This window comes from Perognathus longimembris, chromosome 20 (assembly GCF_023159225.1).
Source record: "Perognathus longimembris pacificus isolate PPM17 chromosome 20, ASM2315922v1, whole genome shotgun sequence".
Lineage (NCBI taxonomy): Eukaryota > Metazoa > Chordata > Mammalia > Rodentia > Heteromyidae > Perognathus > Perognathus longimembris.
The window spans coordinates 10,629,031-10,648,183 of NC_063180.1; the positions used below are offsets into that span (position 1 = coordinate 10,629,031).

Genomic DNA, 19,153 nt, shown 5'->3' on the forward strand with positions numbered 1-19,153 from the left:
TGAACACATAAGATGATGCTAAGTGAAATGAACTCCACGTTATGGAAACAAGTGTTATATCATTGTTCTAATTATTTTCAACATGCCATGTGAAACTGTACCTTTTTTTTTGTTTGGTTCTCTCATATGTTTCAGGTAGATTATTTAAATATTCAGGAAAATTTCGTGTGTGTGTGTGTGTGTTTGTAAGTGAATGTGTAAAAGTACAATTGAGCAAAACTCTAACACTTAATGTTTTAATTCAACATTCAGAAGAAAATAATTTAAAACTATTCACTTCAAAGATCCACATCATTCAAAATTCAATACTTGCATGTTTAGTAAAAAAACACCTCTCCTTTTAGAAGTGGTAGTAAGAGTTCCACTACCCAGTGATACTCCCTAAACACTATATTGAAAATGAACTTTACAATTTGGAGGTGGGGGGGGGTGGGGAGGGATAAGCAAGAGAAAATGAGTGAGGGGTAACAGTGTTTAAAAAGGCATGTACTCACTACTTTAGTTATTTAACTGGAACCCCTTGCTCAACACCTTTATAATGTGTGTGTGTGTGTGTGTGTGTGTGTGTGTGTGTGTGTAATTCCACTACCTTTTAATGTTTTTTCCTACTCTGTTATTGTTATCTAATACTGTAAATACGAGCTGGGGAAAATTATAAACACATTTCCCATATAATAACCTAAATTTGATTCCAATTTAAGTTAATTTAATTTATACTCATGAGCATACTGGGTTTCATAACAATGAACATATTAATTTTGTCTGGATCATAAGTGAATAATTTCAACAACAGCAGGAATATAGAACCCTAAGTATAATATATATATATGTATATAAAGTAAATGTCAGAAAAGCCTTGACTAGTTTGCACATGGGGTTTCTGTACTTCACTGGTTACCCAAATGTTTCCAGCAGCAAAATAGTAACAACAACAATAATAACAGAAAAGGAAATATAACCCAAATAAAAGGAATAAAATGTTAGCCACACAGTAAAATTTCTTCCCACATATCTATAACATGATAGGATATACACAGTTGCGAATCTAAATCATATTGAACCTGAGACTAAGACATTATAAAAAATACTTGATGCATGATGAATTCTTGTTACAACTTTAATTATACAATAAAACATTAGTTATTGCAGTTTTTTCATTCATTCTTTATAAAGAGCTGAAAATGTTGAGCCTTTTTATTTGATGCTATACATCATTCATAGTCAACCAATTTATTTGATGCTAGATACTAGATACTGAACTGAACAATTTATATTTCTATTTATAAATTGGAACCACATTGAGATCAGTAAGAATGTAATGTTGCTAGGGCTTTCTACCTGACTAAACCCTTTTCATTCAAATATCTGGTATTAAATTCTGTTGAACTTTTATGGCTCTTAAATAAGGAAAATATTGTAGTGCTTAAAAATAGCATGTTTTAATTTATTCGCTATTCATTGAATAAAATGAGTTCATTGTTTTCAGATTAGGTCTTCATCAGCTACAGCAGTGAAATTTAATGAAAAAAGTTTTATTGGGTTGATTAGGTGATAGGATTGTGAATTGGGAGTATGCAATTTTCTACACTATTTGCAATGAATAATGCTACTTAAAATTATTCCAAGTGGATTTATCAGCTCTCCTGGGCAAAGTTTTGTATTGGAGAATAGGGAAAGTGAGTGAATTCACAAATGCATTATTTTTCATTTAACATTGTTTTGGAAGATGACAGAGCAGTTGCTTAATCTCATGGATCTGCAACACTTGATGTAATAAAAAGTCTGCTCACTTCAATATTTGAGAAAAAGCTGCTATGTCCTTGAGAGAACCTTTCCCTTAACTGCAGCCTGGCCTCAGGAGAGAGCCTGTTGCCCTTTCAGACAGGGAATTCAGAACTTGGAGGTCTCCATGAGAACTATTATTGGTGGAGCACAGAGGAATTCTCTGAAGTGAGTAAATTTAAAAACATATCTGGGGCTGGGAATATGGCCTAGTGGCAAGAGAGCCTGCCTCATATACATGAAGCCCTGGGTTCACTTCCCCAGTACCTCATATATGGAAAACAGCCAGAAGTGGCGCTGTGGCTCAAGTGGCAGAGTGCTAGCCTTGAGCAAAAGGAAGCCAGGGACAGTGCTCAGGCCCTGAGTCCAAGGCCCAGGACTGGCAAAAAAACAAAACAAAACAAAACAAAAAACATATCTGATATAATAATGCTTGCATATTAAGTGAAGTAAGCCAGACCCCAAGAAACATAGGCTCATGGTTTCCCTCATTTGTAACAATTAGTGTATGTCTAGTACAGTGCTAGCAGAGGAATACAATAGCCCAATAGGTATGTTCATAGGATGATATGAAGTGATTTTAATAGAAATGAACTCCAAAATATGGAACAAGAGGTTTTTGCTGTTGTTATTGATGTTATTTGTAATGTATTGTGTGAAATTCTTTCTTTTTATTTTTCTCTTTGGTTTATCCCCTGTAGTCACTGTATTGGATTCTGGTACCCTGTGTCTTGTATATATGTTTACCTGATTTCAGTAAGGGAAGTAGAGTAACAAAATGGAGAAACAAAGGACAAAAAGTGAACCAATGCCACAGTGATACTCAGAAGATACTAGGGTAGACATGAACTCTACAACTTGGAAGGGTGAGGGTGAGTGGTGAGTCAGGGGAAGGGAAAGTGCAGACAAAAAAGGAGGAGAAACAATGTTTGATAAGAAATGTACTCAGGTACTCATTACCTTACTTATGTAACTGTAACCCCTCTGTACATCACCTCTACAACAAAATAAAATTAAATAAAAAATGTTTGGTCTCAGTGTACCAGGAAGTCCATAAACTGGTATTTATAATCAGATTACAGTGAATTGCTCAGAACAATTTCACATAGAAGAGTGTAAGCTCATCTCATGATAATTCAAGTGTGATAGCTCACGCCTGTAATCTAGCTAACTACTCAGAAAATAGGGCTCAGGAGGATCATGAATTGACGCTTTCCCAGTGAAATTTCTGATACCACATCTAACAAATAAGCCAGGCATTGTGGTTGATGTCTGCAAACCGAGGCATGAAAGGCACAGATAGGATACTGCAGTCCAAGCCAATCTGAGGAAAACTATATGATCCTTTCTGAAAAACAAACAAACAAACAAAAAATCTCTAAAGCATATAATGCCAGGATGTGGCTCAACTGTACAATGCCTGTCTGGCAAGAGAAAGACACTGAAATCAACTCTAGTACTACAAAGAGCACAGGCTCAGTTGTTCAAGAGAACAGTAATTGTAGATTTATAGATTTTCAAAAATATTTATAAATGGTTTAATGAAAAATTTAAAGTACAGAAAGTACTCACAAGTTGAGCTTTCCATAATTAAAGTGAGGTTGAATACATACATAAAAGCACAGAAATATTTTATTTTTGACCCAGAAATATCAGGTCTAATCAATACTAAGGAAATAATAATAAGTTTCTGATATAGTACCATCTTTAATGATAACAAATTGCCATTTGATCTATCTTTTAACAACAGTGGTTTTGCACATGTCAACTATATCTTAATCTTCTAAAAATTTTTCCTCAGAATTACTTAACATGATGGGCAAAATGTGCATTTAAAATTCAGACTGAAGCTTAGCACTGTAATCCTAAGTACACAGGAGGCTGAGATCTAAGGTATGTGGTTTGACACCACCTGGTAACAAATACCAGTAGACTATTATTTCCAACTCACTACCAAAAGAGCTGGAAATGAAGCTGTAGCTCAAATGGTAAAGCAATCACCTTAAATGGTAAAGCTCAGGTACAGTCCCAATGTCTTACCTTCAAGCACTAGGACAATCACCACAAAACAAACAAAAATAAATAAATAGAAAATGCCAGCATGAAAGATGCAACACTGTAGTTCATGTAAGATTACAATTGTTGGTAAAAGGAAAAGATATGTTTTTTACTTTATGTTTTAAAGAATTATTTTGACAGGAGACAGCTTCAATAAAGGAGAAGAGATAAAATAAACACTAAATTATTTGTGACTGCACTTCTCACTCTTCATAATGAAAATAGCTGGAGAGCACTTTGGTCACTTGGGTTTAATAGTTGTTTGTTTTTTTAAATCTAGTCACCATCTCAGTAAGAGGGGAAACAGTTTGTAAATATTTGCTAACAGCTGAGAAAGCTGTCACTCACAACCAAGCAGCAAGTGTTCAACTGACCCAAGGCTGTCAACCTGCAAGTCTTTCTCACATCTAATTTTCTGGCAATGTTAATAGTAAGTGGGATACTGTAGTATGGAAGAGCAAGAAGAAGAGAAAGGTGCATTTTACTTTAAATTATTATGCAAATTTTCACATAAATTTTCTTAAGACAGGATGTTGCTGTGTAGCTCAAGCTGGGTTTGAAATGATGAGCTCCTGCCCCTGTGCCTACTTCTTGCCTCGGCTTCCTCAGAGCTGGAATGATAGGTGTATAACACCAAACCTGGTTATTATTTTTGGTATTATATATCAAAACTTAAACAAAATAGTTAAATAAGTATTTGCTATGCCTAAGTACCTTTTAACATGTACAAATGCATTTTTATGACAATAACTGTAACCTGACAAAAAAGAAAGAAAATAAATTTAATTGTGAATTAAATTGGATCATCTAAACATAGTATAATAAGCACACGTGAGAAAATGTGGCCCAGCTATTAAAATCTCATTAAAATATTAAATGTAAAATATAAAATATTAATAATGTAATTAAATGATATGGGGAAAGAGTAATTAAATTATATGAAAAAAATTCTCATGCTATTTTGAAGTATTACTAACCTAAGTCATATTATGAATGCAGTCTTTAGAGAAAAATTTTGTAGTTTTAATGAAAAAGGAATTGGAAGTACATGAAACAGTTCATTAAAAGTTGACTTGGGGGCTGGGGATATGGCCTAGTGGCAAGAGTGCCTGCCTCATATACATGAGGCCCTGGGTTCGATTCCCCAGCACCACATATACAGAAAATGGCCAGAAGTGGTGCTGTGGCTCAAGTGGCAGAGTGCTAGCCTTGAGCAAAAAGAAGCCAGGGACAGTGCTCAGGCCCTGAGTCCAAGCCCCAGGACTGGCAAAAAAAAAAAAAAAAAAAAAAGTTGACTTGGTTGGATTGTGAACCTGGATGATTTTATATATGCATTTATTTTATTCAGAAGTTTTAATTTTTTCTGGTGTATATCCATCAGTGCAGTAGTGTTATACAACTCACAAAAAAATGATTTTTAAGCTATTATTAAATTGTAGCAAAAAGTTTTAAACTATTTCCTAATGCAATATTTGTGTATGTGAATATGTATGTATAAACTGAGGTATAAACACATGTATAAATGAGCAAAGAATGCTTGTAATTAAGGAAATGAATTAATCTTAGTCAGTTGTCAATATATCCACAAATAATCATGTTATTGTGTCTAATTCTCAGAAGGGCAAACTACAAAATAATATGAGGAACAACCGGAAGGGAGATAAATGCTTTCAACATCAATGAAGCCTTGTTAGAATCCCCGAATAAAAAACAAACAAGGAAAACATAGCTCCTATATGAAGTTGTTTTGAACACTTCAGAAATAACGAGATAGTGACATATCAGGCTCTCTTAATGCAGACAGAAGATATTTCTTTCCATAACTAAAAAATACCACTCATGTCCAAAGCTGCCAACAACATCAACACTGTAACAAGTTCTCTTTTTCCTCCCAATGTGTTAAAAAGATTGACTTCTTTGGAAATTGTACACATAAATATGTATTTACACGTCCATTATATAGACAAATTAAGAGTTATATAATCTTTTCCATGGATTTTTTTTTACCAGTCCTGGGGCTTGGACTCAGGGCCTGAGCACTGTCCCTGGCTTCTTTTTGCTCAAAGTTAGCACTCTGTCTTGAACCATAGTACCATTTCTGGCTTTTTCCGTATATGTGGTACTGAGGAATGGAACTCAGGGCTTCATGTATATGAGGCAAGGACTCTATCACTAGACCATATTACCCAGCTCTACCATGTATGCTATTGTGTGGCTAGTTGAATATAAAATTCTGAGATGTAAAAATGCACTAAAAGATGATCATTATTTATGAATTTGGAAAGTTTAATATTTTGTCCAGAGTATTTCCTTATTATTAACATGAAATTTTCTTTGGCTTAGGAAAAGCAGAACACAACAATTTTCAAGTCACATTGCCAGATCACATTATTAAAAACTAAACAAAAATGGAAAATCTTACCTTAAAATTCTCTGATATAATAAATTGATAGCTTTATTTTAAAAACTAAATTTTATTCATATATACATACATACACATATTTAGAAAATAAATGGAATCACATTATACACCACTGTAAATTAATTTGCTTTTTTTACCATGTAATATACAATGAAATTTAAATTATATCTCTCATGTGGAAATTATGTGTTTCTAATTATTTGCTATCGGACAATTACTGTAATAATCTATGGGGATAGATTTTAAACTTTAACTTTTGACACAAATTTTTGAGAATTCAAAGTATTAGGCTAATCATGACAAATATGTACATTATTCTTTATGTTATTGATAAACCACAAAACATTCTCTTCTGTTTTTGAAAATCTTTATTATGTTTCTTGTGAGTGTATATGCTTAATTTATTAAATAATTCAGTATTGTAATCATTTATTCTTGCAATTTTAACATTTTTTCACAGTACTGAGAAATGAACTTAAGCATTTTTGTGTTCTGGGAAGAATGTTCAAACACTAAGCTACACCTTAAGCCCTCAAAAATTATCTGATATCCTGGAAAACTTTACTTGTAATAGCAAAGTAGGTAATGTATGCTTGATGAATGAAAATTCTTCTCTAGACTGTCCTCAGGTCCTTGATACTTGCATGCATTTCATTTATTAAATTTTATGTCTCAAGGTCCTCAGCTCATAGTAGGTAAGTATGGCTCACTAAATTTTATTGACTGTTGAGAGTGTTTTGTAGGAAAATAGAGTTTGACTTTTCAGCTAGGGAAGCGGTTCTCTTCCTAAAATGTGTGTGTCAGATGAGAGTAATAACCCTGGACTACAGAAACCTCCTAAAAGGTGGGAGAACTACAATAAATGCGCTTCACAGCATTCACTGTATGCTCAGAATGCCACAGAGCTGGCCTTCAGGGCTGTGCATGGGAGTCAAGCTGTGGAAGTAGCTTAGGTACCTATGAGCAGGAGACTGGATGAAGAAAATGTGATATATACACACAATAAATTTTATTCAAATATGAATGCAACTATGTCATTCCAAGGGAAAAAAATGATCAAATTGTTGATCATCCTTTTAGTAAAACAATCCAGTTTGAGAAAGATAAGAATCACCTGTTTTTCCCATATGCAAAATTTAGATAGAAAAAAACAAAAAGACATGAAAATAGAAAGAGGACTATTTGGCTATTTGGAAAGAGGAATGGGGACAAATAGAAGGGGGAGGGGAGAGAACAGAGTCTAATGGGAGACAAATGTAACTAGAGTATATTATGTGCATATATGACATTGTCATAATGAAATACAGTAGTTTGTACAGTTAAAATGAACTAATTTTTTAAAAGAAAATTGTCTTTCAGGAGCCTCATGACACTGAAACCAAAGCACAGAAGGGAGCCAGCACTCACCTGGACAAGAAACATGGCTATGTGGTGAAATTCTCCACGGCCCCCTTGCTTCACAGGAACTGTCATGAAGAATTTGCTGCCATCTCTAGCAAACACGGGCTCCTCATTCTAAAATACAACATGCATGTAAGACTCTCAGAATGATATGTTGCAATCTATACTCACTTCTCTTCCTAGGTCACAAATATTAGACATTGATTTAGAGTGATTTGGAAAAGTTTCTAATTATTTTTAAAGCAAAGTATGATATTTTAAAATAAGTACTTTAGAGGCGACATACAAATTCACTCAGTGTGGTTGTGAGTGGAGGGAAGAGTGGGTATATTTTGTGCACAGTGTGAAATGACTTAATAGTACTTAAAGCATGATTTAAATTGACTCATACAAACACTATCATGTCTATACCTGGATTGTATTAGGCAATTTGTCTTTCAAATGTAATACAAATGTGAACATCTGTACTACTTAATCAAAATACTTTTTTTTTTAAGAAACCATTAGATCTGTAATTTTATGGAATAATCCCAAAACATATATACTTTTCTGAAATCTTTTTACTCAGCAATTTTGGTTACTGAAGATTCCTTTCTTTCGATGTAGAGGAAATTTACTAAGATACAAAATATTAACTTATAGAAACATCATTTAAAGCAAAGTGCCCATTCTCGATGTTCATCTCTCCACAAACAAAATGTCCATCTACAAATGTGAATCCTGGCTAATTATTTTTAAGTAAAATGTAGAATCCTATTAGCTAAATCAAATTATTTATAAAATTTAAATGAATAAATCCATATATTCAGACTGATTTATCTTGCTTTGGGGAGGACATCAAGAAAAGGTATTAATCTGAGAAAATACTAAATTATTTTCTGGGATATAAATGGAAGTGCTTTATAAACACATATATGTGTATATATAAGGCCCATATATAGCCTGTGTGTGTGTGTGGGCGTGTGTGTATACACACACGTATATAGTATGCACACATACATAATAGAGACTTTTAAAAATGTCTTTTATGGCCTCCAAGCTTGTTTAGATGGCCTGGCCCTCTGCTTCTCCTCTGATTTTGTCTTTGTTCTGTCAGGATCCCACATGTTCCTGCTTCTCTCTCTTCCCACTTTCTATTACCTTTATTCAGTTCTTTTTTTTTTTCTTTTATTTTCTTTTTTGGGATTGGGGATCGAACCCAGGACGTTGCACTTGCTAGGCAAGCGCTTTGCCACTGAGCTACGTCCCAGCCCCTTTGTTCAGTCCTTATCTCCTCATGTCTCTGAACCAGTGTCACTTTTCCAATGAGATAGTTCCTGATTATTCTGTGCAAATCATGAGAAAACAAGTAACCTAATAGCTGACACCATCATCCTCTTTTCCTTCCTATTTATTTAGCAACCACCACTCCCCTGTGTATATGCATACATATGTTTATGTGTGAATAGCAGCATACATACATATATGCATACCATTTCCCCATAGTCAGGAACCTCCAATGTTTCACTAATACATCTCCATTATGCAGGATGGTGATAATTTAAAAAATTCTGCTCAATAATTATTTACGGAAAGAGTTAAACAGTCTTTTAAGACAGTGAAGTATCTATAATTTTGGCTTCATTACTAGGAAAATCACTTATTGGCAATAACAAGATAAGATTTTATAGGTAGAGTGTGAGCTAATGATGGTAGGCATGTCTCTGATCAAGATACATTGTACACATAAAAAGGCATATTCAATTGAAAAACCTTGTATAACTATTTGAAGATTAAAAATAATAGCATTTTCCTTGTCAACATCATTGGAACTCAGAGCGAGATAATAAACATAATAAAACCTCTGAAGTAATATATAATTTAAAGCTGAAAATCTTGCACCAACGCATTCCTAATAGACAAAAACAAAGCACATATTTGAGTTTATACTGTTTTTCACCTGTGAATAATTCTGTTCAGCTCCCGCTCACTGGGATATTTTGATGATTGCCATTGATCATGAGGCATCTTCTGTCAGGAAGAACTTTGAGTTTTTCTGTTTTGTTTTGCTTTTTGTTTCTTACTAATTTTTACAATTTCTACTTAACTTCTTGAGACAGAGATCATTCTTGAATATCCTTAAAGAATCACTTTCAGTTAAATAATTTCTCTTTGAACAGCCTGAATTGTATCCTTAATGCAAATCTTCATGGCTTTCAATGTATTCTATTTTATTGATCTACTAACTGGCTTACCTCACTAAGGTACTAATAATTATACTCAATTTCCAATTTCTTCTGTTTAATCTTATTATTTAGAACAATATTGTTTAGATGTTAACTTAACATTTTGTTTTGGTCACTGATGGGACCTGAACTCTGGGCCTGGCTGCTGTCCCTGAGCTGTTCAGCTCAAGGCTAGCTCTCTACCACTTGAGCCACAGTGCCACTTCTGGTATTTCTAGTGGTTAATTGGAGATAAGAATCTCAAAGACTTTCCTGCCCATGGCTTTGAACAAAGATCCTCAGATCTCAGCCTCCTGAGTAGCTGGGATGATTACAGGCCACTGGCACCTGGCAACTTAATGATTTTTAATAGATGAATGTATACATGTGGTGGATATACATATTGTTTAAATCTGTTTGACTTTACATATGGTATTTCCTCTAAATATACAGGCTCCTCTCTTACAACTTTCTCCTTTACTGAAAACAGAAATATTCTATAGCATGCTGATGTTGAAGCATTATTCCCCTTATATAACACCAGCTTTACAAGTGATTTAGAAAAGGAAAGACTGAGGATACAATTTAAACTGCTTGGTGACTTAAAACTTTTACCACTGGATGGTATTTGCCTAGAAACTATAAGTTCTATAGTGGAGTCCACATCACTGCTCACTTTTATGATAATAAAGAAGTAGTGGTCCTGACAGATATTGAACTGGACTTGTGATATTGTTCATTGACCCAATACATTATATACTGATCAACTCACTTATAAATAACCTACTTAAAACCAGGTCAATGATGTCTACTTCTCTCTTCCCTTCCTGCTACTCATACCATGATAAATTTTAATTACCTTAGAAATGTATTTAGCAATTCATTTCTTCCTTTTCTTGGTATCATCCTCATCTCATTAATTTTATTTAATTCTAAGCATTCAATAAAATCATCTTAGAACTGATGGAGAAAAATCAACATGGATAAACTATCAAAACTTCATTTTCTTACTGAATAATTCATAGCTGGATGCTTTGCTTTAAAAAGTTTCTATTAAACATTCATAGACTTGGGATTTTGAATTTATATATATTCATGTCTGGCAAACTATTATAAATGTCACTAGCCATAAACATGATAGAAAATAACTTTAATAAAATAATACATTTCAGAATAATTCAATATCCATTATACACTTGTTTTCTATTGTTTTAATAATATATGTTAATTTAGTGAGAGTCCATTAGCACCTTGAAAAATCAAAATCTTACTGTAATTTTACCCTGCATATTGACTACAGTAAAATTATTTGCATTGATAAATATTCATTTACTGTATGTGAAAATGCATAAAATGTATGTTGAAGCAATCATCCCTCTATTACCTATCAAATCTATTACCCATTTAATTTCTCTATATGTATATCTATGCTTCAAATGAGGAAGGGTTAAAGCCTTCTTACAGTCCTTCTTTCCTTTTTAGCAAATATTTATGGAGCATTATTGGTATACTAATTCTGTGTCAGGCCTTGAATCATAAGAGAGACCAAACAAATAAACATCCTTTCTGCCCTTGTACTTGATCACATAAATAGTTACATAAGAATGGCCCTTGACTTTGAAGTAATTTGATTTGGGAAATGTGATATGTTTAGTATGAGTGGAGAAAGTGACTTAAGTGGACATTCAAGGTGAGGCTAAAAACTGAAGAGATTTCAGATACTAGTTGAGAGAATTCTGTTTCCTAAGAAGGGCCACATGCTCTTTGTATATTAAGGCCAGAGTAGGTAGAATGGAGATAAGAATGGTGTGACACAGAGCTGAAACCTAATCCAATTTAATCATTTGTGATGTAGATTGAACAGATGCAATGCAGGCATCTAGATATGCTGAAAGTCATAGAATTGCCTGGGGTTGTAAATTTGGAGGTTTCACTATATGGGTGGTAATTGAAACTGGGTGTATATAACATTTAGGAAGAGAATACAGAATAAAAGAGAGTTGTATCAAACTCACTAAGCCAAAACCAACCCAACCAACCAAACCATAGTGGTTCCCTACGCAAAAAGCAGTGGTGGAATTCACCTTGAAAAGGATTCAGTTGTATTTGAATAACCTATCTGAATTTCTTTCTGAATTGCCCAGTATGAGACCCTGCTGTGGAGAAATTTGGTTCCTTGCTCTACTGCATTATCTTCATTCCAGGCTAATTCATGTCATGAAATCATAGCAATGTGAGCAAAGATATGACCATTTAGGTGGAAGGTTTGCAAAGTTTTTTTTTTTTTTTTTAGCTAATCTGAACAATGAAAATGATGTCTAGATTTAGTGGGTTGTAATTTTTCCCCTTCATCAGCACAAATATTTATTTGTAAGAATGATCCTGGAAATGTATCCTAGTGGATATGTAACATAAAACAGGTCAATGACTTCTTTGAAAGCTCCAAGTCATAAATTTACTTATCTACTTATTTTTCTTCCTTCTTTTTTTTTATTTTAAGATAGGCTCTTTTTCTGTAGCCAGATGGACACTGAACTTGTTATGTTCCCCTGGAGATGCTCCCCAAACTCCCAAATGTTGGGATCAAAGATGTGAAATACAATACCAGACTTCATAAATATTTAATGGATAATCATTTGGTCAAAACTACCAAAGCCTTAAAGTCCTAGAACTGAAATGATTTTTACAGAAATTTTTTAATTGCATAATGATCAAATCCAATGGTCACAATAGCCAAAATGTGACACAATTACCCTCATATTACCTGTTTAGTGAGCCAGGTGTCCGATGTCATCTCATATTTCTGAAACAAAACAATTAAACTCTATAATGTATCTGAGACCAAAATGAACAAATACCCATTTATGTGGATGATACTGTCACATATGTTCACATATTTTCACATATTCTCCCTCTGTCCAGTGAGCAAAATAACAGGACAGACTATGATAGGCTCATATTATCATTATTGACTTAAACTGAGGGGTCAACTCTTACAGTTATCTCTCTATAAAAACAAGGCTGGAAGATCACTTTCCAGCTCTATTTAATTACTTTATTTGAACTATTTTTAACCATGAGACATTACCTTTTTTCACCTCTAGGAAACATCAGGAAACAGAATTATTCAGATTATGATAGAACCAGGCAAACAGCCAAGTAATTAAATTTAAGAACAAACATTCTTTCCATTGTTAGTCCACTTTTAGTCATAGCCATTTTTAAACAGTAATACTTCTGTTTTAAGAAGAATATCAAACATTTCAAATGTCAAAGCAACATAAATTATTTAAAATATTCTTGCAAATGGTCAGAACCAAAATCATAGTGCCAATAAGTGAAATTTGGCTAATCTCAAATTCCGTATGTATAGATAAAATATTCTAGTAATCATGTTTCTAGGTAATGAGATTAAATGCCTGACAACATTCTGAAAGAAATTATTACGTTATGGAAGTATTCAAATTAAGAAAACTAAGTACAATGTATTATGAATATTTTTCTTAAGAACTATTCATTTAAAACAGTTTAGTTCCAGAATCATTCAGTTTGCTATGTGGCTGGCATTCTCTCACTTGGGTCACAGCTCCAACCTGGAATTTTGCTGGTTAATATTTAGGGATAGAGCCTTATGGAGTTTTCTTCCCAGAATGGCTCCAAATTCAGATCCTCTCTATATCTAACATCTAAGTAACTAGGATTACAAATATGAGGAACACTAGCTCAGTTCCATTTTTTGAAGATTTTTTGCATTACTTTTCACTTTCTAAATATATATTATTAGCTAGCAAGCATTTTCTCTTTACAAAGATCCTTTGATTTTTTTTTCCTTTTTCCCTCCTTTTCTATCCTTTATTGCTTTCCTCTTTCTTTCTTTCTTTCCTTTTTCCCTTTTGTTTTATTTTCATTTTGGTGGTAAAGTGGTTTGAATTCTAGGTCTTGACCTTTGTAGGGTGGTGTTTTATCACTTGAGGAAAGCCTCCAGCCTGGGTTTTCATTGGCTCTTTTTGAGATAAGCTGACCTTTCTCAGAATATATGTGAGCCGGTGTCACAAACTACCTACTTGAAGTTCTCTTCTGCCTGGAATGCCAGTCATATGCTATGATAGGCAGGCAACTGGTGGGAGAATCACAGATTTTCCTGTCTAGGCTTACCTGATGCTATATCCTCCCACTCCTAGCCTCCAGCATATTTGGAGGTGGCCAGTGTGAGCCGCTGTGCCCTTCTATGTGTTAAGAAGCAATATCATGAACTTCTCTATGCAGGCTTCTTGGAACTTCAGCATCTCTAATTTCAAGCTCCCACATAGCTACAATGAAAGGTGTGATTTCCTGGTGTCTGGTTTTAGAGCATGTTTATTAACACTGAACTAGACTTCCCTTTGGTTTACTATCATTACCTCAGCAACAATGATTCTTGATTTGTAGAAAGGACTGAGATAAAAGCATAGGCTAATGTCACTACTTGTTAGAGCTACAAGTTGTATTAGAACTCACTAGAATTCAAAAGTTCATGTAATATACTTGGTCTTATAATTTTAATTAGCTGAAAATAAAATCTTTTTAAATTCCAATCATTACTTAGGAAGATGTGAGGATCTGAATAAGTTGTCAAATTAATTATAGGACTCAAGTTATTATTTTCTTTTTTAACATTACAGTCTACCCTTGCACACATACGTGATGAAAATATTTAATTATCCTTATATAGAGAAGGTAGCAGGCTTTCATTTACTAGAATCTTCTAAGTGATCACTCCCAGTGTCACACACATGCTACACAACCAACTTGCCACCCTGTTCATATAACAACCTGTAAGCCAATTTTAGAGTGACATAGTACTCAGTTGAATAAGCAACTATCAAGAACACTTTGTCAAACATAGGGAGAATTCCTAGTCAGCCTGTAATATAGCCAAATGAAAGAGATGACAGATATAATTTGCATATAATTTGCTGTGATGCTGATTATACATACATTATATAGTATACTATATGTTATGTATAATATGTATATAATGTATATATATTATGTGTATACACACACACACACACACACACACACATATATATATATATACACGCATATAGCAGCATCAAACCCCGTAAATAATGACTGGTTCAACATTTCTGCATCTATGTTTATATCTTCATCATTCTATTTCCCAGTTATTGCTGCCACTTTATTTCTTCCTTTCAGAATATTTGTAAGATGATGGTTCACACAATGTTCTCATGTACTGAAATAGACAGACCTTAGGTAGAAGATGTAATAAAGTTTTATCAATGAATTTATACTGCATCAAAATGCAGGATCTAGGGGCTGGGAAGGTGGTTTGGTGATAGAGTGTTGGGCTAGCTTGCACGAAGCCATGGGTTCCATTCCTCAATATCACATAAACACAAAAAGTCAAAATGGGACTGTGGTTCAAATGGTAGTGTGTTAGCCTTGAGCAAAAGGAAGCAAGGGACAGTGCTCAGGCCCTGAGTCTAAGCCCCAGGACTGACAAAAACAAACAAACAAAAAACCACCAAAGCAGAACCTTTAGAATCATCTCCTCAGAACATTCACCCAGGCTTTTCCCCAGAGACTACCCAAAGTCAAAGATTCCTTTGTCTTTAGTGTTGATATGGAAATTTGGAAAATCATAATCATACATTATATGTATATAATGTATGGGTGAGGCATTTTTCATGTCACCTATTTTAAAGATTCGTTTATATGGTTGAATGTTGGGAGGGTTTTACTATCTTCCATTTGCAATTGCTGAACAGGATTTTATTGACTAGATGCATATACCTTATTTTTCCATCCATTTCCTAACATTCCACAGTTAGATATTTGCCAAATTTTTCTGAATAAAACTTCCTGATTATTTTTAAATAATCTGGTACACATATGTTTTAGTATTTGGGAAAAACCCTAGAAATGGAATAACAAAGTATATTTACATATACATTCATTTATCTATAAACAACACATGCAATACCATTATGGGTATATGTACATTATTTGAAACTGAAAAATAACTTTTAAAGTAACTGCATCATTTTATAATCCCACTTACAGAGAAGAAGAATTTTAGTTTTATACTATTTCATCAAAAGATAGTCACTTTTTTATTGTTTAAACTTAGTCACCTGACGATATAGAACATTGTTTCAGGATCATTTTAATCTACCTTTCCTTATTGTTTTATTATGCTGAATATTTTTTCATATGTTTTTATGGGTACTTTCCATTTAATTTTATCTTTATATGTTTTGATTTTTTTAATATTTTTAATTGAGATGTACCATTTTCTTATATTTTGTTAGTTGTGTGTGAATGTGTGTGTGTGTTTGGTATATATGTGTGTGTGTGTGTGTGTGTGTATAGTTATTCTGGATTAAAGTAGGGCCTCAGGATGCTTATATAAACACTCTACTAAGTGGGCTATACCCTAACTCTTTTTCTTTTATTTATTGTTCAGATAAGGTCTCTGTTTTGCCAAGGTTGGCGTCAGGTCATGCTATTCCTGATTTTACCTTCCATAAAACTGACCTAACTGAGATTACAAGCCTGAACCACCACATCTGGCTCCTAAGGTATTTCCTTTTAATTTTTGTTTGTGTCCCAGTACTCAAGCCCTTGACCTCTCACTCACTCAGCTCTTTTTGCCCATGTATGACAATCTACTACTTGAGCCACACCTCCATTTTAACTTTCTGTACTTAATTGATGATATTGGTCTGGTAGACTTTCTAATTTAGGCTGGTTTTGAAATACTATTCTCTCTTAGTCTCCTGAATAATTAAGATTAATGGCATAAGCCACTGATGCCCATCTTAGATATTTCCTTGTGAAACACAATTTGATAAATTTTTTCACCAATCATAATTTGCTTCTGCATTATTTATTGATTCTTATAGGTTTTAATTTTGATGATGTATTACTATGTTCTAATGTTTAGTTCATGTTTCCTCTGTTAATATTGTGAAGTAATATCCAAAATTGTACTCTAGAAGAATGACGACATTACATTTTATATTTCGGATTGTAATTTCCCTTAAATTGACTTTAGCATATGATGTGAAATAGATGTCAAGCATTTTTTTCACTATTCGGATGCCAACCTTTGCAACATCATTTTCACACAGAATAGTTTTGGCAGCATTCCACATGCAAGTGTACACTGTTCACTACACACTATTCAGTTCAGCAGACCTTCGTTCCTATTCCTGGACTGCTTCAAACATCTTTAGGCTTCTGTAGCTTCCTGTTACTCTGAAATCAGATAGCACAAATTCCTCTAACATTATTGTTCTATAAACATTTTTTTCCTGGGGCTAGGAATGTGGCTTAGTGGTAGAGTGCTTGCCTAGCCTGAATGAAGCCCTGGATTCGATTCTTTAGCACCACATAAACAGAAAGAGCCAGAGGAGGTGCTGTGGCTCATGTGGTAGAGTACTAGCCTTGAGCCAAAAGAAGCCAGGGAAAATGCTCAGGCCCTCAGTTCAAGCCCCAGGACTGGTTAAAAAAAAAAAAAAAAGAAAGAATGGTTTTTCTTTGTTTAAGTCTAAACAGCTTTTAGTTTCTCTTGTGATAAAGTTTAAAAATTCACACCTTCTTTGTGTGGGTAAATTAAATTCACCTTGATGGACATTTGTACTCTTCTAGGTAGTAAATTTCCTTGGGTCTTGCTATGTATCCCAGGCTTCCTTTAAATTTGTGATCTTCCCATTTAGTTTCCCAAGTGATGTACATGTGTGTAGCAAGTATCACACTCAGAAGGAGAGGTAGTTTAGGAATCTAAATATTGTTTGATTTATGACATGTATCTTATCTAATCCTCTTAAAATGATACAGAAATACTGATTGATTTCGTGTTGAGACTTGTGGGTAATTCTTTAGTACATAGAAAGCTAGTTCATATTGCTTTCTTAGGTAAAATGTTTCCTAATTATAATTTTGTTATTTATAAAACCAACCAAATAGTCTTACTTTTACTGCTTTTTTTACTAATTACTCAAATAAACAAAACATAATTGTATATCTCTTTCATTTTGTTTGCCTATGCATTTTGCTTATGTATTTTAAAGTTTTCTTATTGGAGTTGCTGGATCTTCCCAAACAATTGACAATTTATTGTTAAATTTCTGTTTCAATCACTAGCCTATTCCTATCATTTGAATTTGCTTAACTAAAATATACAAACGTAATTCTTTTTAGAAAAACTTAGATCAAAGTGGGGTACCTGGTGGATCATGCCTGTAGTCCTAGCTACTCAGGAGTCTGAGATATGAGCATCATGAAAGCCTGTGTTATCTCCAATTAGCTACCAAAAAAACAAAAGTGGAGCTTTAGCTCAAGAGTTAGAGTACTAGCCTTGAGCAAAATAGATCAAGGTTGGTAGCAAGGTCCTAAATTCCTGAGTTCAAGCCCCAGGATCGGTGCTTTTACACACACACACACACACACACACACACACACACAGAGAGAGAGAGAGAGAGAGAGAGAGAGAGAGAGAGAGAGAATAACAATAACACCATAAAAAGAAAAAGAAACAGAACAGTCTAATTAAGTCATATAAAAATGCCATTCACTTGAATTCTGATTACATTTCTTTTGATGAGCTTTGGATAATAATTTGTAATATGTATATGCCCTTTTGTTAATGTGGTTTTCTGTTGGGATGCTTTCAAATATTTCTCTTAAAATATGACCAATAATTTCAGTACAGGATGTTTAGACTATTCCCTAGTATTTCAGTGCTTAGAATTTGCCCACCTTTGGACATGTAATCTAACATTGTTTTCCTTATTTGGAAACTCTAAGTCACTTTTTATTTATTTATCTATTTGGGTTGTACTGAGGATTGAAATCAGGGACTTACACTTGCAAAGCACATGCTCTACACATTGAGCCATACTTCAAGGCCTTTTTTCTGTTGGTTCTTTCTGAGGTACAGTTTTACTTTTTCCCAGGATGGTGTAGGTTTTTATTTTCCTATTTATGCTTCCCTGTATGTCTAGGGATACTTTTGTAGTACATGCACACAACTTCAGGAATCTCAGAAAATTTTAAGTTCTGACTGGCCTTGAACTGTAGTCCTCCAATTTCTCCTGTCCTACTGTTTTAAAACCTTATTTCTGAACACTTAATTCCACAAAAAATATACCATTTGGTAGTGTTCTAAATCATTCTGGCTTTGGGCTGGGAATATGGCCAAGTGGTAAAGTGCTCACCTCGTATACATGAATCCCTGGGTTCAATTCCTCAGCACCACATATATAGAAAAAGCTGG

The 19,153-nt window shown here is 33.9% G+C and overlaps 1 protein-coding gene across 1 annotated transcript in view; it reads right to left on the minus strand.

Annotated features, from left to right (window-relative positions):
- The window catches only part of Dpp10 (dipeptidyl peptidase like 10), a 114,201-nt gene that overhangs the window by 68,645 nt on the left and 26,403 nt on the right, over positions 1-19,153 (minus strand). Inside the window, exons 5-6 of the mRNA XM_048329512.1 lie at positions 12,632-12,670; positions 7,670-7,777 (exon numbers count right to left, since the gene is read on the minus strand). Coding sequence (XP_048185469.1) covers positions 7,670-7,777; positions 12,632-12,670 — 147 coding nt within the window. The remainder of the gene's footprint in view (positions 1-7,669; positions 7,778-12,631; positions 12,671-19,153) is intronic.